General features: G+C 54.3%; 1 protein-coding gene and 1 long non-coding RNA gene across 4 annotated transcripts in view; both read right to left on the bottom strand.

Annotated features, from left to right (window-relative positions):
- Nucleotides 1–833: 833 nt before the first annotated feature.
- LOC144216327 (uncharacterized) lies at nucleotides 834–6,608 on the bottom strand. 2 transcript variants are annotated; one of them, XR_013330652.1, is made up of 3 exons: nucleotides 6,389–6,608; nucleotides 4,374–4,779; nucleotides 834–2,087 (listed from the first exon to the last, which is right to left on the bottom strand). It is a non-coding gene; the product is annotated as an uncharacterized LOC144216327 (long non-coding RNA). The 2 variants fall into 2 exon arrangements; XR_013330651.1 differs by lacking the exon at nucleotides 4,374–4,779.
- Nucleotides 6,609–10,712: 4,104 nt separating this feature from the next.
- LOC144216324 (uncharacterized) overlaps nucleotides 10,713–26,144 on the bottom strand; it is a 32,839-nt gene continuing 17,407 nt past the window's right edge. For both annotated transcript variants that reach the window (XM_077745650.1, XM_077745649.1), the window contains exons 2-7: nucleotides 21,098–21,211; nucleotides 14,531–14,923; nucleotides 12,687–12,983; nucleotides 11,694–11,840; nucleotides 11,410–11,501; nucleotides 10,713–11,177 (exon numbers count right to left, since the gene is read on the bottom strand). In XM_077745650.1, the coding sequence (XP_077601776.1) occupies nucleotides 11,091–11,177; nucleotides 11,410–11,501; nucleotides 11,694–11,840; nucleotides 12,687–12,983; nucleotides 14,531–14,923; nucleotides 21,098–21,170 (1,089 nt within the window). In that variant the 5' untranslated portion in view covers nucleotides 21,171–21,211 and the 3' untranslated portion in view covers nucleotides 10,713–11,090. The remainder of the gene's footprint in view (nucleotides 11,178–11,409; nucleotides 11,502–11,693; nucleotides 11,841–12,686; nucleotides 12,984–14,530; nucleotides 14,924–21,097; nucleotides 21,212–26,144) is intronic.

The raw sequence follows: 26,144 nt of genomic DNA, 5'->3' as shown, positions 1-26,144 counted from the left end.
AAAGGCAGCAGGCAAAGGACAGGGGTGGAGGAAGGGAAAGCCCATGAACCACAGGGTGTCAGGCCACACTTCATGCTACGCGGCTGGCCCGGCCTGATGTGGAGGAGGGAGAGGGATCGTGTGGGATCTCGTGGGCAGGGACACCGTGCTCCGTGGAGACGGCTTCTTGGTGGCTTTCACTGAGCCAGAGAGCGGGTATAGAAGGAGTCCTCTCACTGCTGTTGGCTGCTCCTGCTCCCCTCAGACCTTGACGGGCAGCTGTGAGATGTGCGTGCACACACACACACACACACACACACACACACACGCCATTCTATCTGGTCCTCTAATCCCTGTGCCAGGGGTTCAGTGTCCCAAAGGCAAAGTCATAAGGAATTCAAGTATATGTTTCCTAAGGAAAACAGCAACACAGAAAGGAAGTTTCCAAAGACAGGAGGGCAGAAAAAAAGAAAAAAAAAAAAACCTAACAGAAGACCTACACACATGTTTGTTCTTCCCAAACACAGAAAGACCTAACCGTTTTCAAAAGACCGGAGGAAGTCAGAAAAGGTGGACTGAGGCATCGGAGTGTGATGGGGAGGGGCGGGGCTAAGAAGATAATCAGGGAGAGAAGGGATGATTTTGCAGAATTAAACTTTTTTTTTTCGGGGCGCCTGGGTCGCTCAGTCGGTTAAGCGTCCAACTTTGGCTCAGGTCATGATCTCATGATTCATGGGTTCGGGCCCCCCGTCGGGCTCTGTGCTGACAGCTAGCTCAGAGCCTGGAGCCCGGTTCTTACTCTGTGTCTCCCTCTCTCTCTGCCCCTCCCCCACTCGCACTTTATCTCTCTGTCAAAAATGAATAAATGTTAAAAAAAAAAAAAAAAGAACCCAGCAGGAGGTGAGGAGTGACCCTGGACATCAGGGGAACTGCCTGCCTGGGGGAGGTGATGGCTGTGTCATGGCCTCAGGCGGGACCAGGCCTGTCGTGTTCCAGGAGCCAGAGGGCAGGTGCCCAGAGCCTGCGTGAGCCCAGGCAAGACAGGGAGGAGACTGAGATCAGAGAGGTGTCAGGGAGCCAGGTCAGCTCCATCTGACCTAGAGACCCGGGACCCCAGGGCCAGAAGGGACTCAGAGCTGCCCAGTGACCCACCTCCTGCTGGGCAGGTGAGACACCCGGGGACAGGTGGGAGGCACGCCCCGGGCTCCGGGATAGAACTGGGCTCCTGAACTCCTTTCTCAGACCTGACTCTGAGCGGAGCTGCCCTGGCCTGGGCCGGAGGGAGGGCTGTGCTGTCCGCCCTGCGGTGTCCAGGAGGGACCTGCTCCCTTGGGCCCTGAGGGCGGGGCTGGGACACCTGGCTGCGCGCGGCCGCCGCTGCAGCGTCTTCCACCAGTGGGCGCTGCTGGCACAGCTTCGCCCGCAGGCCCTGCTCCTGCTGAGGCTGATTCAGGGACCCCCTGGCCCAGCGCCCTGACTGCAGCCCACCCCCTGCGCAGGGCGCTTCCCAGCCTCGCTGCCCGGGTCTCCGTATCTGTCTCTGGTTGGGCCCTGGGAAGAGCCCTGTCCATGTGTTGGCTATGGTGAACAACGCCACGGTGAACGCGGGGAGGGAGCAGATTCTTCAAAATCCGGATTCCAGTCCCCTCAGATAAATGCCCAGATGGGAAACTGTGGGGTCATATGGTATATTTCAATGTTTTAGTTTTTTTGCAGAAACTCCATACTGTTTTCCATCGTGGCTGCAACAGTTTGCATTCCCAACAACACTCTTTGCCTCTGGTCTCTTTCATACCTGCTACCCTACCCGGCTGGAGCTGATGCTGTGGTTTGATTTGCATTTTCCTGAGGATCTGCCACGTTGAGCATGTTTCATGGACCCGAGGGCCTTCTGGGTGTCTTCTTAAGAACAGCATTTCCTTGGGGCGCCTGGGTGGCTTAGTCGGTTGAGCGTCCGACTTTCGCTTAGGTCATGATCTCACGGTTCGTGGGTTCGAGCCCCGCGTCGGTCTCTGTGCTGACTGCCCGCTCAGAGCCTGGAGCCTGTTTCAGTCTGTGATTCCCTCTCTCTCTGACCCTCTCCTGCTCACGCTGTCTCTTTCTCTCTCCTAGAAAAAAAAAAAACATTAAAAAAAAAAAAGAACAGCATTTCCTCGGGGCCTCTGCCCAGAATTTAACCGTCACAAGCATTCGCGTATAGTTCCTCTGGCTATGTTTCCCGCACATTTTAAAATAAAACAAAAAAAGTCATCTTTTCAGATAGAGTACTGGTCTCAAAAGTGTGTTGTATGAGACGATCTATTGTGGGATCCAAAGAAAATACAAGAATGTCTATTTATAGTTTTATTTTGATCAAGAAAAAATATCCACTTCGAGCATGTACTAGGACTTCCCTGGCACAATGATCTGTGTGTCACACGGTGACAGTGGACAGCCCCGAGAGGACCCCTCCTACTCATTGGGTGGATTCTGGATTATTGCTGCCTCAGGAGCACAGACAGCACTGAACGAACCAACACAGAACGGTTGCCTTGCTAGAAAGTCCCCCTCCCAGGATGCAGAGATTGGAGACAACATAGGTAAGGTAAGGAGGAGAAAAAGCCGGAGCTGGCTTGTCCCACGCCTGGCCTGAGCTCCCGTCTGCCCGCTGTGAGGCAACACAGATGGCCAATGAATTGGACAAAGGAGCTCATTACAGATTCAAATTTGTTTAGGTCTCTAGGATGGGATGTCTCTGACTAGCCCCTAAATGTATTTCTAACACAGAGTTCTGCTGTAACATTGTTTTAAAATAGGAGTAATGTAAACAGTCTAAAGTTCCCTAGCTTCTACATGTGCCTGGCCTGAATTTTTGAATTTGAAAATGTAAACTTGCACAATATTCAAGAAGACCGTATGAAGTATAGCTTCACCTCTGCTCCTGTGATACGACTCTTCTTCTAAACATATACTGAGCCTTGAACAATTACCTACTGTTGTATGAAGCCATCACAAAATGTAAGATATGAAAATATTGTTTGCTTCATGGGGATGGATATCTTATATTTTTCTAAGTTTTAATTTTTGGTGTACACTTAAAAATGTACAATTCACAAATTAATAAATATTCATATTGTGAGATTGTCTACTTAAAATATTTTAACGTGGTTTTTGCAATCTTGCCATAAAATCGATGAACCACTAACAGACTTTATTTCTTTCCCTCTCTACCTCCTAATGATGTTGAAGGCTAACATTCTGTTTTCATTTTTTTAAAGTTTATTTTGACAGAAAGACAGAAAGAGAGAGAGACAGAGAGAGAGGGAGAGAGAGCAAGCAGGGGAGGGCAGAGGGAGAGAGAATTAAAAAAAATTTTTTTAATGTTTATTCATTTTTGAGAGACAGTGTGAGTGGGGGAGGGACAGAGAGGGAGACACAGAATCGGAAGCAGGCTCCAGGCTCTGAGCTGTCAGCACAGATTCCCATGCGGGGCTCGAACTCATGAGCTGTGAGGTCATGACCAGAGCCGAAGTTGCACGTTCAACCGACTGAGCCACCCAGGCGCACTGGGAGAGAGAATCTTAAGCAGGCATGCTGCCAGAGCAGAGCTTCATGTGGGGCTTGATCAGACACCTGACCAGAAATCAAGAACCTGACGCTTAACTGACTGACGCTCCCAGGCACCCCTTCCTATTTGTAATTTTACTAGTGACTTCCTATAAATCATTAAAAAAAAGGAATTTAAAGTTACTCTGTCTCTAGCTATCAATGTTATGAACAGATTTCCATGCCTGTTCCCGTGTTTCGTGAGAATGAAGCACATTTTTTCTCTCTCCTATTTCTCGGTTTTTGCTTATACAACTTGAGGTTTTATATACAGTCTATAATTCCTGAGTCTTGTTTACTTAATGTCTTCCTTTCCAGAAATATTTGAATTACCAATCTGGTTCTCTACCAGCTTGGGACGCATGTGCTGAAGTAGATCCATGTTCACGTTTCGCTATGAGAAAGAGGTTGAGGGTCACGGTCTTGTGTACTGGGTGAGGCATGGGATCTGGAAAACCTCAGGAAAAGTGGATGTTAGGGGACATTTAGATTGCTAACATTATTCCTCTATTCTAAAGCAATGTTACAACCGATGTCTGTGTCCATTATAAATACAGTAGTGCCCCCTTGCCCATGGGAGGTACACTCCAAGGCCCCCAGGGATGTCTGAGGTCACAGAGTCCCTAAACCCATAGACACGATGTTCTTTCCTGTGTACACACACCTGCGATGAAGGTTAATTTATAAGTTAGGCGCCATAAGAGATTAACGATAGTAACTAATAAAAGTAGAACAATTATAACAGTATACTGTAATAAAAACTATGTGCATGTGATCTCTCTCTCAATGTCTCACTGTCCCACACTCACCTTCCTCCTTCATATGATGGTGTCAGATGATACAATGCTCATGTGACGAGAACTGAGGTTAAGGACGCAGGCATCAGGATGCAGTGTTAGGCTACTGCTGACCTTCTGGCCAGCTGTCACAAGGAGGTCATCTGCCTCCTGACTGCAGAAGGCAAAGCCATGAAACCACAAATAAGACAGAACTACTGCATATGTGGCTTCCATGAAAAAGGTCAACACGGTGACCTCAACAAATCATGGGGTGACTTTTCTCTTGCCTTCAGAAAAAATCTGTAGGCAAGCAGTTCAGGACATGAGTAGCAACTCTGTGAAGCGTCGAGGTCCCAGGCTACTTGTAGTTTTCTGTTCCTCAGTGTCTGGCCTCTCTCCTCAAGGTCACAAAAATGGCTGCTATAACTCTCGCCATCTCGTTACAAGTTCCAGACACCACGAAGAAGAAAAGAGGGGAAGGGTGAGAGCGCTTTTTCTTGAGTTTCCCCCAAGGAATTCTTCTTGTATTTCATCAGCCCTCCCTTACAAAGGTCTGGGAAATGTCAGGCTCATAACTGACATAATTGCCACCAAGTAGATAGGGAGGGAAAGACCAGAGAGTGCGGAAGCAGCTAACCGTCAGGCATGACCTCCTTAGACATGCCCTTGGGCGCTGTTGACTTTTGTTCCTGTTATACTGCCTGATCACTCCCCGAGTTCCCTTTTTTCCACAGTCTTGACAATGCTCCCCATGATTATCCTCTCGATGTGATATCTGGAAATGATCTTCCCTTTCATTTCTTTTTTTTTAAAAGGTATATTATTTAAGTTTATTTATTTATTTTGAGAAAGAGAGAGTACGCACATGAACAGGGGATGGGGAGAGAGAGACATACACAGAGAGAGCATGCACTTGAGTGGGGGATGGGGAAAAAGAGAGAAGGGGGTAGAGAGAGAGACAGAGAGAGAGAGAGTGACAGAATCCCCAGTAGTCTCCATGCTATCAGCACAGAGCCCGATGTGGGGCTTGAACTCAAGTGAGATCATGACCTGAGCCGGAATCAGGAGTCGGATGCTCAACCGACTCAGCCACCCAGGTGCCCCTCTCTTTCATTTCTTATTTCTGTGATGATTAGTGAACTTGAGCATGTTTTTGGAAGTCAACTTGTTGGCCTTGACAAAAAGAAATTTGTCCAGGGGAAAAACTCTTCCCTTCTCTGCCGTCCCTGCCCTCCCTCATCCCCCGACCCAACTGGCCAAACAAGACTTGACTTGTACAGAGTGTTCAGGACTGGAGGTGTATGAAAAGTTGACAGAGGCGGTGCAGACAGCTTCTGTGACAGAGCCTCTGAGAGAGTCATGAATTTCTTCTGGAAGGAGTAACATTCCAACCAAGAATTAAAGACCAAGGGGGATGCTTGCTAGTCAGGGTCACAAAAGCTGGGTGAAGAGAGACAGAGAAGTGACTATTTAGAATATTCTGGGAAGTTGCTGATTCCATTCCTATATATGGTTCTTGAGGAGCTGGTCAGTCTGCGGTCATGTCCTCCCTGGGGGGAGAAGCAGCCGGCTGAGAGGAGGGAGAGGGTCAGCTCCATCCACATGTGCGGTGTGGATCTGCACGTGCACTCTGCCCTGTCTCCACCGACAGAGACGGAATAGGCAGCAGGTGCATGTACGTCGGGGCTGTAAGGGTCCTGCTTGTGCAACTCACTTCTGTCACCAGTCGTGCTGGGGCTGCCCTTGTAGACAACCTCTGCTCGCAAGGCTACCAGATGCACAGAAAATGCGCGGCCGAGGACAGTCAGCTCCGGTTACATGGTCATTTGATGTGTCCCATGGTCTGGTGCTAAGAGTCTACCAATATCAAGCCTAAAACCCTAGGAGAGGAGAGGTGTTTTCCAAATAAGATGTGGTTCTGCTTAATCCCAGAGGAACCTCAGAGACTGTTCTTTTGTCAAGCTCCAAAGAGAAACTGGAGAGCTCAGGATCACATAAAACCCCCGTGGCTGCAACACCACAGGGCCGGTGGTGGATCCACCTACCTTCTAGCACCAGCAGGAGAACCTTCTCTTGCTCTTGCACGTTGGCTGGGATGTGGTAAACCTAGTGACATTGCACACCTCGTTGTGACAAGTTTGCCGGATTCACAAACCCTGAGAAAGCCGGGTGTCTCCTTCCCTCTGCAGGGGCATGAAAGTGAGACAATTTGCTTCTTCTTTCTCTTTTCTTTTTTTTTTTTTAAATAGCTTATTGTCAAGTTGGTTTCCATATACCACCCAGTGTTCATCCCCACAAGTGCCCTATCCCATGCCCATCACCCCCTTCCCCTCTCCCCCACCCACATCAGTCCTCAGTTTGTTCTCAACATTCAAGAGTCTCTCATGGTTTGCCTCCCTCCGGAGACAATTTGCTTCTACATTTGAGGGATATGCTGATGTTCCCCCAAATAACTGGAGCCCTAGAAACTGTCATATAATGGGAGGAACCTTGATTTTCATGAGACTTATGTCTACTTCCTGGTGCTGTGCTGTGGGTCAGGGATCCAGGGTACTGGCTGAGTCCTGCTCACTTGGTTGGAAAGTAAGGATGTCCCCTCGCACAAGCAGCATTTGTGAGCAGCACAGGGACCGGGAATGGAAGGGAAGAGAAAGCAGGAGAGAGATCCTCATACAAACTCATTCTGTTTGCTTTCTGCAGAAGAAAGAAGGGAAGCAGGAACTTCACACACTTGAAGAGATGCTCCCGGAGGGGAGTTGACCAGAACCCACCATGCAGTCTATCCCTTTACTGCCCACAAAAGTGGAAATTGGGAAGGGAGGGAGATGGCAGAGAGAACAGAGGTGCCGGATGCCCTGGGGCCCTGTCCCCTCCATACTAGATAGGGACGCAGGAAGAGGGAATGAGATCAGCTGAGAAGTGGAGGGAACATCTCAGGCTCATCCACCTAGATTTTGTTCCCTGCATCACGGAGCCCCTCACTTCCCCTCCTGCCACCCTGTATCCTGGACGGTCAGAGCCGGACCCCTCGGAGGCCACGTGACCGGTGCCTTTCAGGGACTTGCTGCTCCCAGTGTCCCCAAGCCTTCCTCCCCGGCCTCTGGCTCCAGGCAAATGGACAGCCGTGCTAGAGCTGGACCCCGGCTGTCGGGTCCATGTTGGAGCCTGTGTGTCCACCTCTCTCTCCTCTCACTGCTGTGGCCCTTTAACTGTTTTCCACAGCGTTCTCTAAACCACTCACAACAGGAACACCCTCCCGGGAGCACCACTGACACCATCTGCTCCATTCTTCTTGTCCGGGAGCTGAGCAGGAACAGGAAGGGCAGGAATGTTTACTCATGACCTCGAGACTCCCTCCCTTCCCCCTCCTCCCACACCATCCGGTTCTGGGGCCTGATTTTCATGCACATTGAGGCCCCGCTGGGACACAGAGTCCCCCAGGAGTCCCGTCAGGCGGTGTGGATGCCTGGGAGGACAAGGGAAATGTGACTGTCACTGGGACGGTCAGTCAGAGTGGGTGCCAGGCAGGAGGAAAAGAGGGGGAGAGAGGCTCTCGGGAACGTCAGCCGCCGGGAGACCAAAGCCCCGAGTGCAGAGCAGGGAGAGCGGTTTATGTGGGGCCTTCGGTGTGGGCGCCAGGGTGGGGTAGGCACAGGAAAGGCAGAGGATGGGGGGGAGCCACAGCCGGGGACGAGGACGGGCAGCTGCACACGCGGCTGGGGGTCACCTCCCTCTGTAGCCACCCTTCCCCGTTGGCTCCATAGAGCTGGGTTCAAATAAAATGATGGGAACAGATATGCCGTCGGTATTACTCGGGATTCTCGAGGGAATCTGCCGGTGGCCGGCTCTGGCCGGGCCAGGGGTCCCTGAAGGATGGACGGTGTCGGCAAGGGAGGGAATGAGAGAGCCCCAAGATCCTTTCTGATCACCAGGCAGGCATCTCTGTCCTGTTGGTTTTGGTGTCTTTTATATAGGTCAACTGTTAACAAGGCATCAGAAAAAGGTATTTCTACAATGGATAGTTCTCTGTGATAAGATGTTTTGGAAAATGTACAGAAATAGGTTTTACAAAAGTATTCTTGCAAAACTGCCCCAATTATAGTGAGGTTGAGTAACTAAGAAAATAACAGGGTGTTCACATTTTATTAACACTAAGATTAAGTCATAGGTTAAGTAGTAGATACTCTTATCTATCCTCATCACAGCTGCCAGGGTAAGGGAGAGTGTTTGTGGAATGTAGGCATTAGGGAAGGGGGTGCTGTACATCATCAGTTAGCAAAGGGATATGTAGTAACTTATGTTCGGCTCTTATCTGTTCCTCTTCTCTAAGTAGGTTCTTTGTCTCCAGGCAAGACTTAATTGTCCAGTTATATTCCTTATGGCACCACCAAGCCAACCATACCTTTAAAGAGTTTAGCTCATTTCCACAGCAAGACAGAGAGGGAGTGACGAGGGAGCAGAGAGAGGGGGAGACAGAGAAGCTGAAGCAGTCTCCAGGTTCTGAGCCTGATCGAGTGCATTTACTTTTGTGTCTAGTTTTTTGTCTATGATTCCTTGAATAGCTAGGGCATGAGAGACATTTTTGGCTAGTTGATTTACAGGTTGAGCTGTATGAACCTCTTGGACTAATGCAACGGTAGAAACAGAATTGTACGTGGAAAGGTCAATCTTTAATATAAGGGTCATTTCCCTGTTCATAGCTCAAGGGCAAGTATGGAGGGAAACAGAACCTGCCGGAGACATGATGTCTGTTCCCATAATCATACAAGAAGTTGTTCCCACAATAAGTTCCTTCACAAGGTGCAATCATCATACCAGGGCCAGAATAAGGGGACAAGGCACTCCGATGTTGATCAACAAGGTATCTTGGGGATAGGTACTCAAGCAGAAACAATTGAGTGGGGGTGGATATCGGTCGTCATCTATGGCAAGAGATCATGAAAATTTGCTTTAACCTCAAAAGGAGTTTGCTTGACTAGTGGGCTCAGAATGGCTCCCACAGGAAACCGGGTTGAAGGGATGCTTACAGATCTAGACAGGTGTCTGTAAGGTTTGGCTCACATTCTTGTAGAGGCTGGCAGGACTAGAGTCCGCAGGGTTGGGGGCTTGGCAGAGACAAGGGCAGATCTGCTGCTGGGGTTCACGAGGCTGGACCCACAGAGAGGAGCCAGTGCTACAGGCCCACTCCCCAAACCCTCTGCTGCTGAAGTCTTTCTTCCTCAGGAGAGGGCAGTCTTAGCCCTGTTCCAGGCTTCCACTGATTAGGTGTGGCTCACCCACATTCTGGAGGGAGTCTGCTTTACTCAGAGTTTATCCATCCAACATCTCTTCATGGAAACATCTAGAATAATACCTGACCTCAATTCTCGGCACTGGGGCCCAGCCAGGTGACAAATAAAATGAGCCACTGGATCACACAAACACTAGAACAAGGAAAGGTAGAAGGACTAAATGATATCAGAAGAAGTAGACTTCAGGGCCTGGGAAGTTACCAGGGATCCAGAAGAACGGCAGACGATAATGGAAGGTCAATGCAGCAGGAAGTGAGAAGAACCCTGAACATGCCCCCACCTGACAACAGGGTAGCAGACACGCGGTGGAGCCGGACAGACTGAGGGGGGACAGAGGGCTTGACCGCCACCGCCAGAGCCAAGCACCCCTGTCCCGCAGTGCGGCGAGTGGGTGGGAAATCAGAAGACGACGGAGCAGTAAACAGACCGAGAGCGACCTTGACCTAACTGATGCTTGGAGACCGCTCAGCCCTACCAGCAGACTACGTCCTGTCCTGGGCCACCACACAGACGCCAACGGCTTTTCACGTACTCAAGTAATAGACTTTCTCTGTAGTAGTAGGATTAGAGTAGAATTTAGTAACAGAAAGATAACAGGACATTTCCAAACACTTAGCCATGAAACAAAACGACTCTTCATAACCCACATGTGGAAGAGGGGGTCTGAAGGGAAATACTTAAACATGTGAAGTGAATGGAAATGAAAATACAAGATATGAAAACGTGTGGGAAAAGAAGCTAACGAGGTGATGTAAGGAAATATATGTGACTAAAGGCATATTGTACAAAAGAGGAAGTGCTCCTAGTTGATAATTTAAGCATTTAATTTATGAGTCTATAAAAATAAAAGCAAGTGGAAGAAAGGAAATAAAAAAGGGAAGTAGAGAAAATGAAACTGACTAATATAATAAAACATATTTACAAAAACCCAAGAGCTAACAGACTGTTAATGGAGGAAAATTGATCACTTTCCTCTTAATGTCGGGAAGGAGCCAGCGATGCTGTGCTCACCACTCCTGTGCAGCATCTCGGGGGAGTGTGACCACATTCGATAAGACACGAAAAATAAATNCATACTAACTGTGGGAGGCGGTGACCTGGTCGAGGCTGGACGGTGTGAATTCGTAATGACTGTGTCCCAGAGGCTGAGGGCTCTGACAGGCAGAATCATGTGGTCCATGGGGGAGCAAGGGGTCCGTGCAGGGAGGCCAAGGAGCAGATGCTGAGCTGGACTGAACACAGGTTTGCATAGATTTGCATACGCAGTTCCCCCCCTCGATCTACCATGACGTGTGTCTTCTGGTGAACTTGTGCACAAGGAATTTGCATAGAGATTCACCAATGTCGGCTCAATCCGTCCAAGCTCAGAGCTAACACGGGGGGAGGAGCGGGACCAGGGTGCAGGCTTCACACTCACAACTGAGGTGTCGCCAGAGGCTGCTTCTTCCAATTAAATCTACATCCTAACCTGGCCTGGCGTGCGGACTTCAGTGTAGACAGTATGGAGAGGACTCTCCTGTTCTTGATGTGGCTCCTCCAATCCCTGGAATGTGGACAGAGGGTTCCTGCCACAGCTGAGGGACAGAGAGGCCCCAGAGAGACCCCACAGATGCCATACTGCTCACATGACCTCCCCCCACAGCGCCCAGCACTGCATGGACCCGTGTTAATACTGCATGTCTGGAAGGGATACAAACATGAGGCCAGAAAGTGCAGATGAGTGGGTTTGACCAACTCACACCCAGGCTCACAGTGACGGGGAAACCCAGCCTCACCTTGTCCCTGCCGTCCTGGGGCATCGGCCTGCTCAGCTCTGCATAGAGGACGCCACCACATTGGTCCCTGTGCTTCTCCTGCGACCCTGCGCCTGAGCCCCACACACATGGAGCTGAATCTGAGCCTTGGGAACCTTGCCCTCCCCCCACCGTGACCCCCACGGTGATGCCCACACCCACCAGCCTCCCGGGGGACATTCCCTGAGCAGCAAAATGCAGGGGAGGGAGCTGAGGGTCAGTGAGGGAGGGAGGGGTGTGGGCAGGGGAAGGAGACGTGCACCTGCCTCTCCCAGTCTCCAAGCTCTTCCTCTTCCCACGTGAGCACCGCAGGTACAGCCCAGCTCCGAGGATCAGCAGCACAACCGCAAGAGCCCCCAGGATGGCTCCCAGGTGGGCAGCACCGCCCTGTCCGTGTGGACCTGTTTCTTGCTCTCAGGGACAGTGAAAAAGGATGAGACAAGAGACAATGGGCCCGAGGCCCATGTGGGACAGGAGGTCACAGCAGGAGCAGCCGCGGCCCCGCCCCCAGCTGTCCAGGCCCCACAGGACACTGACCCTTGGCCAGAGCAGCACCTCTCAGTGTGGGGCCCTGAGCGCCCCCTAGAGGAGGGAGGCGTGAGGGCAGGTCAGCGGCAGCTCCCACAGGGCCCTGTGCCTAAGGGGCTGAGGGTCCTGGTCCAGGTCAGTGCGTGAGGGACATGAACCCAGCTTGCGGCCCTGTGTGCCTGCAGGGTCACAGCCCGCGGGGCAGCTGCAGAGAAGGGGTCCCTGGACGGGAGTGAGTGGGAAGGGAGACTGCGGTCTTGGAAGGTCTGGCGGCAGAGGGAACAGCATGACCAGAACCCGGGGCTGAGGAGAGCAGGACACATCCGGGAACCCAGGCGAGCACGTGGGGGGACGTGTGTCCCTGAGACCAGAACCGGGCACAGGAGCCCCGAGCCCTGAGCCCTGCAGGCAGCAGCTGGGGAGCCTCCCTCAGGTGCCACAGACCACTGACTCACCCCTACTCGCTTACCTGAAAACCTCCTGGGTTTCTCAAATAACTCTGTAGGAGTGGAGAATTAAGTCAGAGGGCTGCATGAAACAGCAGGGATGAGGAGTTAAGAGGAGCAAGAGAGTGTCAGTGAAATGCAGATGCAAGTTGGATGCACCTGCCAGCCTCCTGGACGGGGTGACAGGGGGCAGGTGGTGACATAAACATGGGGGACAGAACCCGGAACCCTCACCAGGGGGACCTGAGCCCCGGGAGTCCCCTCCCTTCAGGCAGGAACACTCACCATGGACACACACTTCCCCGAGGTCCCGGGTGGCAGTTTTCTGGTCCACCAGGTTGCTGACCACACAGGTGACGCTGGGGCTGGGCTGGCTCAGGGGCAGGTTCAGAGCCAGGGTCCAGGGGTTGGGGGCCGGTCCTGGGGCCCATCTCTGCTCCAGCTCCTTGGGGAGGCCCTTGCTCTCCCAGGACACGTTCACGGCCCCTGAGGTTTCCAGGGCGTGGCACTCCAGGGTGACATTGCACCAGTCTTGTGTGAGGGACAGGATCTCGGCCAGCATCTGGATACTGGACACGGGCTCTGGGGCAGGAGGGACAAAGGACAGGGTGTCCCGTGAGTGGAGAGCATCACACTCCTGCTTCCTCATGCGGAATCTCACTGACGCCCTGGCTCCTCCCCGGAGGACGGTGAATCCATTTTAGAGATAAGACAGACTTGACCCAAATATACAGAAAGTGACTATAAGGAAGGAGCCACTGAATGAAGTCCCTGGGGATTCAACTAGAATGAGCACGACTAAAAGTCTCCCAGGAGAAAATACATACTCGATCCCTCCTACCAGAAACCATTGATTTTAAGAAAGGGAGGTGTCTTTTATGAGACAGAGTCTGGGCCAGTAGGATGTCTTATTCTGGCCCCAGTCCCCCTCTTCCTGCTCTGATGCTGGCCGGGACCCCAAGGCCCCATTTGCAAAAGGCCACCTGGTTACCAAGAGATGGGTCCCAGGCTCCCAGCAGGAGAGGTGCCTGGGGGAGACACAGTGGGATCCCGAGGACAGGACACCCAAAACACTCTTAGAACGTGCACTGAAATTGCCGACCGCACGGGGAACAAGACACAGGGGAACAGGCCCTCTGGGGACCTCACCGACCTGAGGCTGCAGGAGCCGCTCTCCCCGGAGCAGGATGTCTCCCTCCACAGGGGGTCAGAGACAGAGACAGAGAGAGGTGCTGACTGCGTGTCTGAGGAAGGGCCGCCCTGTGAACATCTCCTGCGTCCCTGGAGGTTCAGAGCTGCACCGGGGAGTCTGGGAGTAGGGGTGGCCTCAGGCTGGTGCTGAGAACGAGGAGGGTCAGGGCGGGGAGGACCCCACGTGGGTTGTGTATGTGCCTGGTGACCTGTGTCCCCAAAGATGACCACGTGCTAACCCCTCAGAGCCTGCAGGTGTCTTAGGGTCCATGGCAAAGGGGACCTGAGGCTGTGATCCAGCAGGCGGTAAACTAGGGAAGGTCTGGGTCCCCAGACAGGAGCAGTGGGATCACAGGGCCCTCAGACGCGACGGAGGATGAGGAGCGGGACGGATGCAGAACCAGAAGGACCGAGCCCACAGGACAAGCTGCAGGTACAGGAAGGGGCCACTGACCCAGGACGCGGCCGCCACTACAATGTGGGACAGGAGAGATGTGGATCCTTCCCCGGAGCCTCCAGAAAGGGGCACAGCCTTGCTCTCACCTGACCCTCATCGCGGTGGCCCCGGGTCTGACCCTGCCCCACACACAGGTGCACACGCGGTTAGGCTGCGCTAAGACAACTGTGGGTCCATCTGTGACAGCAGCAACAGCCGCCACCACACCAGTTAAGGACACGTGTCCTGTGAGCACAGTAAGGATTCTGGAAACCCCCCACCTCCCCACGTGTCCCTTCTCTGTCCTGAAGCACCGAGGGATCCACCCCTGCTGGGAGTCTCAGCCCCGCCTCCACTCGTGTTGAACACGCTGCTTCTGATTTCAGGGGAGAAGCAGAGCCTGAAGTCTGGGGTCTGGAAGGGATCCTGCAAGGGGGCCCATAGACACTCCCAGGGACAAAGCAGGGGGTAAGTACGTCCTGGGGGAGGGGCCACCACGTACCGTAGACACTGAGGTGGAAATACTGGGCATTTTCTATCCCTGGGCTGAAGGAGCATCGAGCCCGGTACCACCCACTGTCCTCGAGGGTCAGCTTGTCAATCCTCAGGGTCGTTGTGTTGAGCACATGGAGCCTCTCCTTGAACTTGTCCTGGGAGTTGACCCATTCTGGAACATCCACCCCAGGAGAGACGTGCAGGAGGACTATGTAGTTTGACTCGTTTTTAACGGCCCAAGAAATCTTCTCCAGCTTGGCTTCAGGAGGTACTTCTGGACGTCTGGTCACATGAAACACCACAGAACCGCCTTGAGTCCCCTTCAGGGAAACTAGGTTTCTGGAATCCTCCACTCCAGATCCACGGGCCCCAGAGCTCCTGACCCCAGTGCTGAAGGCGCCTAGAGCATTGGAAACACAAAGTGTGAGTGTGTTTCATTAAGAATGAGGAGAAAACCATAGACCCCATCGTGGTAATAAACTCCATCCAGTGGATCCCTTGACTCCGGGGGCGGGACAGAGCGTGAACCTGGAGCGAGGCTGGAATCACGTCCTGGTCCTGGTGGGGTGTCCCCTTGAACACGGTCCTGAATTGCTCTCCCGGGTGTCCACACTGCCTGACGCTGAGAGGCTGGACGTGATGATATCACGAGTGGAATGCACGGAGCACATTTGGGTCAATGCCAAGTGCACAACTGTAGGAGGAGCTTCCTCCGTGGCTGCAGAGGCCCCACCGCCCACACGTCGTCGGAGCCCTGGCCCTGCAGTGGGGGCTGCATCCTGTGACTTGCTCTGAGGAGCTGAGTTAAGCTACAGTGATGGACGTCACTCAGTGACAGCAGGTCTCACAGGAGTGTGACTTCTGTCTGGTTCATACCCTGTCCCTCGCTGCTGGTATGAGCCTGCTGCCATGTTGGGGCTGCTCTGTGGGGACGCCCATGTGTCCGGGATGGAGGGCATCATCGGGTCACCTCCTGTGAGGAGGGAGGCCTGAGTCTAGCCCCAGGATCTGCTCCCTCTCCCCAAGTGCAGGGTTGAGTGGGAGCCACACTCTCCCTGTTGCCCTTGAGCTCACTCAGCTCCACACAGACATGGATTTCAGTCCAAGAGGCCCTGGGACTCAGCCCCCAGTATAGCTGCCCCTGATCCTGACCTGCACAGGCTGGAAGCCCACGCGATGAGTTTCAGGGACTGGGGGACGGCAGGGGATGCAGCAGTAAGTGACAGGGTGGGCACTGAAGGAGCTGGGTCCCGGCCCCTCCTGGGAAGGCCTTCCTGACTCGGTGAGGCTGCAAGACAGGCCTTCACCCCAGTCCCTCTGGCCTCCCTCATGGGACGGGGGCTCCCACCCCGGGCCCAGCACCCTTAGCCCTCAGGCCACAAGCCCTCAGCACCTGCATCAGGGGGTCACACCGTCCCTGCCCTGGGCCGGCCAGGAGAGTGACAGGGATTCAGCCCTCAGCCCCCTGCTGGCCCCTCCTCCGTCCCTTCCCTCCAGAGGTCACCGTCCTCTGACCCCCAGTGCAGGACGAGGTCGGGGCAGACACGTGCCCTGGGTGCAGGACGCCCCCCGACACGGCACAGACCAGGTGCACGGAGACGGCAGGGGACACGGCCACCAGGTCCCTCTAAGCAAGTCAGGACACGAATGCCCTGGGTCCCCACGGCACGGCTCTCTATCCCTCCCATCAGAAACTTTCCAGAAACTTTATTTTGGACCCTCAGCCCCCGGGACTGTGAGACACAACTTTATGTGGTTTCAGCTCTCGGGTCTATAGGATCTTGTTCCCACATCCCCAGAATCCATTCCAGGAGCCCAGGCTCAGGGCCCAGCACCTGGGACCCCGTAAGGGCTCCTAGGACCCAGGCCTGGCCTCTTGGACAGCAGATCAATGAGTCATAAGATCTGGGATGACACAGACCCAGGTTCAAGTTCCAGAGCCGCCCTTTACTGGCTGAGTGGCCTTGGTGATTTCCCAAACTGTCTCACCTGAGGCCCCACGTGTGAAGCAGGGGACACGAGAGTGTGAGTGCAGGGGGCTCCTGGGGTGTAAACACGACACAGCAGAAGAAGCACCAGCCGTCTCCGTCCGTGTCCTTCCGTCCCTGTTCCTAGGACCTCCTGCCCTGCACTTCTCCCCGGCGGCTGCACCCCTGATGCCGCCCGGCCTGAGACGGCAGGTTCCCGTCCCCCATGACACGATTCCAGTCCCTACGGGTCAGCTGCTCCGTCACAGTCCGAGAGGGAACGGTCCCCAGGACATCCATCAAGGCCAGAAGCCTGCGGAGGATTATTCCCACTCGAAGGGTGAGAGGCTGCGGTTTGTTTGTTTTTTTAAATTTATTTCTGAGAGAGAAAGAAAGAGCAGGGGAGGGTCAGAGATAGAGGGAGACACAGAATCAGAAAAATGCTCCAGGCTCTGAGCTGTCAGCACAGAGCCCGACATGGGGCTTGAACCCACCAACTGTGAGATCCTGACATGAGCCGAAGTTGGAGGCTTAACAAACTGAGCCACCCAGGCTGCGTTTTGGCCACACTCGCAGCTCTCACTTTGGTGGATGGTGAGCAGACCGTACACGCACATTCAGGAGGCGATGGGGATTGACATGCAGTCTGGCCCGGACCTCGGACCCGCTGCGCACTCCCCTCCACAGACATGGCTGTTCCATCGTGCGTGTCCCTCCAGGTACCCTCGTGCGTCTCCACATGCCCGACCACGCGCCGCACATGCCGTGTCAGCCTTTCCCTGCACGACTCGGGCAGGGGTCCACACTGCGTCTGCACATGGGACGCATCTCATGTCCCAGCTGCACACGGTCCCACGTGGGGCTCACGTTCTCTCCACGTGTGACGGGAGCTCGGCTGTGGCCCTTGTTCCTGCCTTCTCCTTCCATCTGTGACGTGGAGATAATGACAGCGCTCCCCTGGGACAATGGTGGTTGGGATTTCAGAAGGCGAGCGTGTTCCCGTACGTGTGAGCTGCTCTCATGACTACGATGCTTCTCCTGACCAAGCACTCCTGGGGTCCGCCCCCCACTTCCCAGGTCCCAGGATGGAGCCCTGCTCCCCCACCAGCTACCCTCTCAGGGTGTCCTCCTGGGATCAGGGGTGGGTTCCCGGGAGGCAGACACCCGTGCTGTGACCCCACAGCACGTGGGAGCCAGAGTCCGGCTGGTGATGGCTGTGCCCACAGCAGCTGGGTTCCATGGCCCTGTCAAGTCCCCCTCAGCAGGTGACTGGGCACACGTGTGCAGCTGGGCGGGGTCCTCGAGACCAGGGGGCAGCTCCCAGGTATCCCACACTTGGGCTGAGATAAATTGATACTGTAGGCTCCACATGGTGTGTGTGTTTACCACTAAACTCCAGAAGTTTCCTCGTGGTGGGGATAATATTGTGTGCTCATCACGGCTAGCATATGGCGATACAGTTGATTGAAGAAGGTAGGTGTGGGCCCCCCGCCATCTGTTCGGGGAGTCAGAACCCCGGGGCGTGTATGTTTATTCAGGCAGCTGTAAACACCATCATCCCAGGCAAACACAGAAATGTGAGTAAGTGCACTTGGAGTTCCCTTCTGGCCTGGAAGGGGAGCAGCTAACTCTTTCTCTGCCTGGGCCCTCACCCCCTGCTGGCTCCCTCAGGAAGAATGGGCTGAATAAAGCATCAGGTGCAACCCCAAGTCAGCACCCCAGCCAACACAGTCAGGGCTAAGCTAATGTGGGAACAGGCAAACCTTGGTGCAACTTCCGTGAAGTCTGAGAAACAGTCCCTGCTCCAACGGGATGGGGGCGTGGGGGTGTGGACTGTGCGCTGGGCTCCCGGGGGGATAGTGGTTCAGCCCCAGTGCGGTTCCTCCCCTAGGGCTGTTCACCATCAGTTCTGAGCCAACAGTGACTGACTCAGTCCCCCCTGCACCTGCTGGTGAGAAGGGCCCGGCACCTGAGAGCAGGGAGAAGGAGGGGGGCATTTTCCACCGAGCACAGGTGGGGCTGCACAGCTCTGGCCGTGTTAGGGGCTCCTCGTGGCCTACAGCTGTGGCTCAGGCCCTGAGCCTGTTGTGTAAACCGAGTGTGCAAACCCCCGGGAAGGGGCTGCTGTCCTTCACATGGGATATTGAAGACCCTCAGGGCACCTGGGTGGCTTAGTCGGTTAAGTGCCCGACTTTCGCTTAGGTCATGATCTCGCGGTTCGTGGGTTCGAGCCCCGCGTCGGGCTCAGTGCTGACTGCCAGCTCAGAGCCTGGAGCCTGTTTCAGAGTCTGTGACTCCCTCTCTCTCTGACCCTCTCCTGCTCATGCTATCTCTCTTTCTATCTCCTAGAAATAAATAAAACATTTAAAAAATTAAAAAAAAAAAAGACCCTCCTCAGGAGCAGGGACAGAGACATCACAGGGTCAAGGATGTGGGCTTAACTTCAAAGATAGGATGCATTTTGCCTGGGGGCAGGGAGATGGGGGCTGAGGAATTCATAGTGGAAAGGTTAGGTTCCTGGTTTTGAAAGGTCCTCAGCTGGGGCACCTGAATGGCTCAGTCGGTTAAGCGTCTGACTTCGCTCAGGTCATGATCTCAAGGTTCGTGGGTTCTAGCCCTGCGTCAGACACTGTGCTGACAGCCAGCTCAGAGTCTGGAGCCTGTTCTCGGATTCTGTAACCCCTTCTCTCTCCCTGATCCTCCCCTGCTCACGCTGTCTCTCTCTCTTTCTCAAAAATAAATAAAACATTAAAAAAAAGAAAGGTCCTTAGCTGTCCATCCCTGTGAGCACCCAGGACAAGGACAGGATGGAGACAGAGAGCGCAACCCTGGGAAGCCCCGGGCAGTCTCATCCAGGTGGGGGCACCTGTCGCAGGATGCCACAGCAGGGAGGGCCTTTGAGGGGACCCGTCCCAGAGGAGAGGCCTCTATTCCAGGGAAACCTCTCCTGGGTCATGAAAGACAGAGCCAGACCTGGGGCCGGCTTCCCTCTGCCCCAGCCCAGTGCTTCCTCTGCAGGGAGCTGCCTGCAGCCCTCCTCTGCCCTGACCCCCTGCCCTGCCCTCCCCCTGCTCTGCCCTCCCCTGCCCTGCCCTCCCCCTGCTCTGCCCTGCCCTGCCCTCCCCTGCCCTGCCCTCCCCCGCCCTGCACAGGGGCTCCCTGCAGACCTGCTGTCTGCTCAGCGGGTCCCAGCAGCTCTGGGCTCTGAAGCCCCAGCTATTCTCCTGGGAAAGGGCCCAGGTGCCTGTTGGGCTTTGGCAGGACAGGGACCTGGGGCACCTGCTGGGAGGGAGGGACGCAGGGAGGGAGGAGGCTCAGCCCTCAGGCTGCAGGGGAGGCCTGTCCCCCAGGCTGGATGGTGATGGGCGCTCCAGGGCTGGACGCACCTCGAAGTGGGAGGAAGGAGGTGAGAGTCTCAGATCAGCAGACGGTGCTAATCCCAGAGAGGAAGGACTGAAGGACAGAAGGACAGAAGACAGGGGCACAGGTGGCTGTGATCCGGAGAGTCGGGATGTATTTAAAGAAGATAAAATTTGGGGCGCCTGGGTGGCTCAGTCGTGCTGACAGCTCAGAGCCTGAAGCCTGTTTTAGATTCTGTGTCTCCCTCTGTCTCTGACCCTCCCCTCTCATGCTATGTCTCTCTCTCTCTCAGAAATAAATAAAACATTAAAAAAAAGTGAAAAAAAGAAGATAAACTTTAACACTCAACAGTCAACATAAAATTTCCATTTCTTCTTCCTTCCTTCCTTTCTTTCTTCCTTTTTTCTTTCTCTCTTCTTACATAATCTTCCAAACAGATGTTTAAGGAGAAAACTATGTAATTTCACATATTTCTCCAGTTAATTAAAATGGAAAGAAAGAGAAAGCCTACATTTTGTTGTTGACAAAATTACTTGGGTAAGACGGATATCAGAGCCTTGAAAACTCATTTGCTAATGAGAAACGTCCTGTTTGCAGATGCCCTCAGTCCGGGAATTTCCTTGATCCCCTGCACCACCCCTCAGGGAGCCTGGTGCTCACAAGCAAAACATTACAGAAAAGAAAAGCTTTCCCAGCATTCCCTGGAATTCATAGCTCTGAGACCTCAGTGTTTTCCTTTGTTTTTATTTAATCTGTTACACGAAAGCAGTTGCTCTCAGAGGAAGTAATAACGGGAATGTCTGGGTTTCGTTAGGACAGTCTTTTCTTTCGGTTCCCTTCCGGACACCTTCGTGTCACCCCGTTCACCCCCTCCTGAGGCCGGTCAGCGCCCATGTTCCATCCACACCCTTCCAGCAAGTGGGCGCAGACACCCTCAAACCCTGGGGGCCGCCCGCCCTTCCTGGGTCAGACAGAATTCGGTGTGTTCCGGGCTCTCCTCTTGCCCCAGGGGCCAGAGCAGGGTCCCCCCGCCCCGACGGGGCCTCTGGGCCGCCCCATCCTCCCCACACGGCTGCAGGGGCTGGGCGGCCCCAGTGCAAGGCGGCCCCGGCTGGGAGCCAGAGGCCCCTCATGTGTCATACAATACAGTTGGTGTTTCAGGTCCTTCCCCACAGACATCAGACCCACGGGAGCCCCCCTCCCTGCCCCGCACAGCGGCCTCCCGCCCAGGGACCCAGAACACTCACTGAGGAGGAGGCTGGTGAATCCCAGGAGCCAGGGGGCCCAGCACAGGCAGGGGGCCTCTGGGCGGGCTCCCATCACAGGCTGCCTCCCTCCAGGCTTGCTCTGGGCCTACTGGGCTGCGGAGGAAACATCCAGAAGGCAGAGACAAGAGGGGAGAAAAGCTTCACTCAGATCAGCTCTTAGCTCTTCCCACCCCAGGGGCGGAGCTAACTGTCTAGGACAAGCTGGCTGCTCTAGACAAAGCCATTCAGATGCTTCCTCTTTCCTCCCCCTGCACTGGGTCTCAGGGATGATGGCAGATGAATGTACGAACACCCCCTCGATGAGCCGCTGGGTGGGAGAGGCTCCATCCCTTCCTGTGGGCCCCACCGGCCTGGTGATCTCAGCTCCCCAGCCGGCCCTCTGGGGATCACTTACCTCTGTCCCCGAGTTCACACTCAGCCCAGTGTCCCTGCTTCTCAGGGACAGCTAATGGCCAGGCATAGAGTCACACTAACCACCATACACATGGACCCCACTGTTCTGGGCCAGTCCTCCATCTTTACACCATTTAACAAGTCAAATTTTCTTTCTGATTTTCTCTGCACTTTAACTGTCAGGTGCTTAAGGAAGATGCAGAAAAATAAAGTGCTTTCTGGGAAGAGTCAACCCCCACCCCCACCCCATGCAAATATGGGCATTTCCCTATTGCTGGCACTCATGGATCTCTGGGCACCCAAACCCCACCCTGCCCTCACACACAGGGCAACCCCCACCTGCACATCCCCCCAACGCTCTGCCAGCCCTGCCCTTGCTCTCACACACAGGAAGGTGACAGGGATGTGCTCCTCTGGCCACAGGCTCAGCTGCCCAAGTTCACGGCCGCCTGCTGAAAGTCTGGCCTCTTCAACCCGGACGGGTCCCCATGACCTCTGAGAACATGTCTCCATTGGACCCAGGAAGCATCACCATAAGTACCCCCTGCCAGTGAACTTTCCCCACCCACTGAGGCTCCCCTTCAGCTGCTCAGACCCTTGGATCCTGAGGCTGGAACCCCAGGAGGGCTGGGAACACGCACTGAAGGTCGTCAGCCTATTAGCTGGTAAATCCACTTTGTGGACGTGGAAGCCCATCCTCAGGGTTTGTACGACCATCAGAGGTCACTCAGCAGGTCAGGAGCAGGGGCTGGACTCCCACCCATGATCCCCGAGAAATCCATCATCCGGCTCCTGTCCCGTCCACAGTGTGGCCTCCAGCAGTCCCTGCATCTTCTCTGGGTACCCCTGACCTGCTCTGTGCACCTCACACAGGAGAGCATCAACACTGCCTTCTTGCCCGGCTCCCGTCCCATAATGGAGACATCCTTCAGGAGGCTCAGTCCTTCAGCCTTGGGGGTAAAATCTCCTGGATGGAGTCCACACTGCACTGTATGGGGAGCAAGCCGGCCATGCCCCTATCTCCGTTCCTACATACCTGGGAGCCTCTCAGGGGAGGAGGGTTGGCTTGCGAAAAACACTGCATGGGGGGTGGGGCCCAGGGCCAGAAAGGAGCCCCCAGCAGCTGCAGATCAGGGACACGGGAGGGGCAGCCACCGCGCACTCCATGCTGGCACCACACCAGGGACATTTTCATCCTCCAGGTACAGATCTCCATCTCCTCCCGCCATCCTGGACAACAAGAGAGCTAATTCAATGACCACAGTATGTCTATGTTTCTGTGGTTCACAGGCGCAGTCCCTGTGAGAGGCTATTTCATGGATGAGGAAAGTCAGGGCCCATTTAGGGAACTTGATGAGCCCATGGTCCTGAAGCCAGGACGTGGCAGAACCAGGCCCACATCTCAGGCTTCTAGGCCACAGATATTTCCAAATCTAAGTCCCTCCTACACTCGCGAAGTGACATTGGAGGGGGAGGGAGGCCAGCCGGCCCCAGGGCAGCCTCTCTCCTTTCTCACATCCCCAGGCAGAGGAAACAGGCCTGTGATTGTAGATCTGTGGGCTCTGAGGTCCAAGGAAGCCCTTGCTGACCACAGCCTCCCTCGTCCCATGCACTTCCTGGGTCACACACGGGCCAGCACCTCCAGCCCTGCTCAGGGTGGGGCTTGCTTCTCCTTCACCTTAAGAAAATTCAATAAGAGGTATACTGACTGTGGAGGATGAAATAAAACCAACTTGTACACATGTGACATGGTTTTCTATGTAAAAAATGCAAAGAATAGACACAACAAGAAGCAGAAATACTCGTCATCTGATAAGGGATGATTCCACAGTTGCAGAAAACGCAAGGTTCCTACATGACACTCAATTACTCACTTTCACACCAGCAATGAAGAAATGGATTTGAAACTGAAAACTCAGTACCATTTACACAGACATCCCCAAAGTGAACTATTTAGGCCTAAATTGAACAAAATATTCAAAGATCATTATGAGGAAAAGTACAAGACTCTCATAAACAAAATTAGAGAACTCTAAATACATTGATGTATCGAGATTATTGATAGAAAGTAGCTTTGAGAAACACAGTAGCTACAATGAACTGTGAGAAAATAGACGGGTCCCCTTGAGAAGCAGGGCTGGGGATACAAAAGTGGGAGGGAGACTCTTTTTCTGGGCACATTTGCTCTAGTTTTAAACCGTATGTGTATAACCTGATATTTGTCATCAGGACCTATCTTCCAGCAAGACATGGAATGATTTATTTCCTCTGTGTTGTTCATCTTTGAACATTTGAGGCAACAGGGGCACCCGGGTGGCTCAGTCGGTTAAGTATCAGGTTCTTGATACCCACACACGACATGATCTCTCAGTTCCTGAGATCCAGCCTGGCGTTGGGCTCTGAGCACTGACAGCATGGAGCCTGCTTGGGATTCTCTCTCTCTCTCTCTCTCTCTCTCTCTCTCTTTCTCTCATTCTGCCCCTACTTGCTCCTATGTACACGCTCACTCTCCCTGTCTCTGAAAATAAATAAATAAACATTTTAAACTAACCACTAAAAATTTCAGCCAACAAATTTCAGACTACATGTTATAAGTAGGCTCACACCCCACATGGCAGGGGTAGACGCCATGTCCCCTCCCCCCCCCCAGATCAAAAGTCGCATCCACCACTGCTCAGCCAGCCAGGTGCCCCTAGACTTCCTCTTTAATATATGTGCTATTGGAGGCACCTGGTGGATCACTCGGTTGGGGATTTGAGTCCTGATCTCAGATTAGGTCATGATCTCATACATTCATGGGTTCTAAATCGGCATTGGGTTCTGGGCTGACAGCACTGAGCCTGCCTGAGATTCTGTCTCTTCTTCTCTCTGTCCCTCTCCCACTCTCTCTGTCTCTCTCTCTCTCCCCTCCCACTCAAAATGAAGAAATAAACTTGAAAAAAAATAATATAGGTACTATTTGTTGAGCCCACAATGCTAGGCACCGATTCATGTGTTTTTTTCATTCACCCCATGAACAGGTTGAAGAGATCAGTCTGTTAGCATCCTATCTGGGCTCAGGAGAAATGTTACGTGAACAGAGGCAGGTGACTTGCCCAGGGTCCTTCAGCAAGAGGGGGAAGGCGGTCAGGGACTTCAGCTGAGAGTGCTCCAGGGGGTCCAGGTGAGATGGGGGTGCCCCTGGGAGAGACCAGGTGGGATGGGGGTGAACTAAGGGGGCACCAGGTGGGATGGGGGTCTCCTGGCAGGGAGAGGGGTGGGCAGGTAGGAAGAGCTCTACAGTGTCACTAGACCACCCATCCTGCATCTCAGAGCCTCTCCACCTGACTGACTGGGATGACTCCACCCACAGAAAGAAAGCTGGCTCAGAGAGGGGAGCAGGCAGGGATAGAAAGGCAACAGAGGCCTTACCAGGGAGCAGATTGTGCTGTTGACTGGGGCGTCTGTCCTCAGTCCTTCAAGACAGGCTCCTTCCAGGGAGCAAAACCTTCTCTCAGGATCAGTTATTACCCCCAATGACCTGCCACCTCAGCGGACCCCTGTGTCCCATCTCCCTCCCAGGAGATGTCACTTCTCAGCATCAGTCTCAAGGAGTGAGACAGAAACCCCACTCTCGCCTCCAGGCTGTTTCACCCCAGAAACCTGGATCAGGACCTTGCATCTCAGACTCAGGATCCTCAAGGGATCCCCCTTTCCCAGGTAACCCACCCCGCCCCCAGCCCCAGATAACCTCCCACCAACCCCAGTAACAGTCCTGGACCTCAGATCCTGCCCTCGTCCCCAGCCCGCACCCCTCCTACACCAGGACCTCACCCCCTACCGCCCACCTGGGCTCCTACTTTCCAGGTCTGCCTCCTGATCCCTGAGTCCTGGCTGCACATTTACGTCTACACTGCCGCCCCTGTGACCTGCCAGCCCTCCCAGTGTCGCTGGCGCTAATCTCCCCCTTCTGCCCTGTGGTGGGTCTGGGGTCAAAGGGAGAAGTTCCGAGGCCCCGCCCCCTCAGCCCCACCTGAGCCCCACAAGCCTCCCTGAGCATCCTCCCTCCCAGCCCTGAGCGCCAGGCACCACCGCCACCTGGCGGCCGAGGACAGAACTGCCGCTGGAGACTTCGTGCCCAGAAGCCCTCCACCATCAGCTCAGCTGCACACACAGGTCATNACAGCCACCACCGCCACCTGGCGGCCGAGGACAGAACTGCCGCTGGAGACTTCGTGCCCAGAAGCCCTCCACCATCAGCTCAGCTGCACACACAGGTCATGAGCGCCTACTGTGTGCAGCACAGGGGAGCAGGGACAGGCAGCTAAGTCCTTGTCCTAGAGCAGCGCCCAGGCTGGCGGGAGGTAGAAGCAGAAATCCGCTCGGGGAAGCCGGTGGGAGCCTCAGTGAGAGGGCCTCAGCGTTTTCTTTCAACAGGAAGGTGGCTCCAGGGAGGGGGACGGTGTGACCTGATGGGGGGCAGGCGGGTGCACAGGGACACCAGGAAGGGAGGGAGCCCGAGACTCAGAAACAAATGTGGCTCCAGGCTGGGGCCTGATCTCCGGTGGGAGGAGGAGCCGGGAGGCAGGTCAGATCTGCAGAGGGAGCGGGCAGTGGGGAGATCCCGCCTCACACTGGAGCCCCGCCCTCACCA

This window comes from Crocuta crocuta, unplaced genomic scaffold, assembly GCF_008692635.1.
Source record: "Crocuta crocuta isolate KB4526 unplaced genomic scaffold, BGI_CrCroc_1.0 scaffold1098, whole genome shotgun sequence".
NCBI lineage: Eukaryota > Metazoa > Chordata > Mammalia > Carnivora > Hyaenidae > Crocuta > Crocuta crocuta.
Note: the sequence above shows the minus strand (reverse complement) of the source record. Positions and strands in the feature narration are given on the sequence as shown.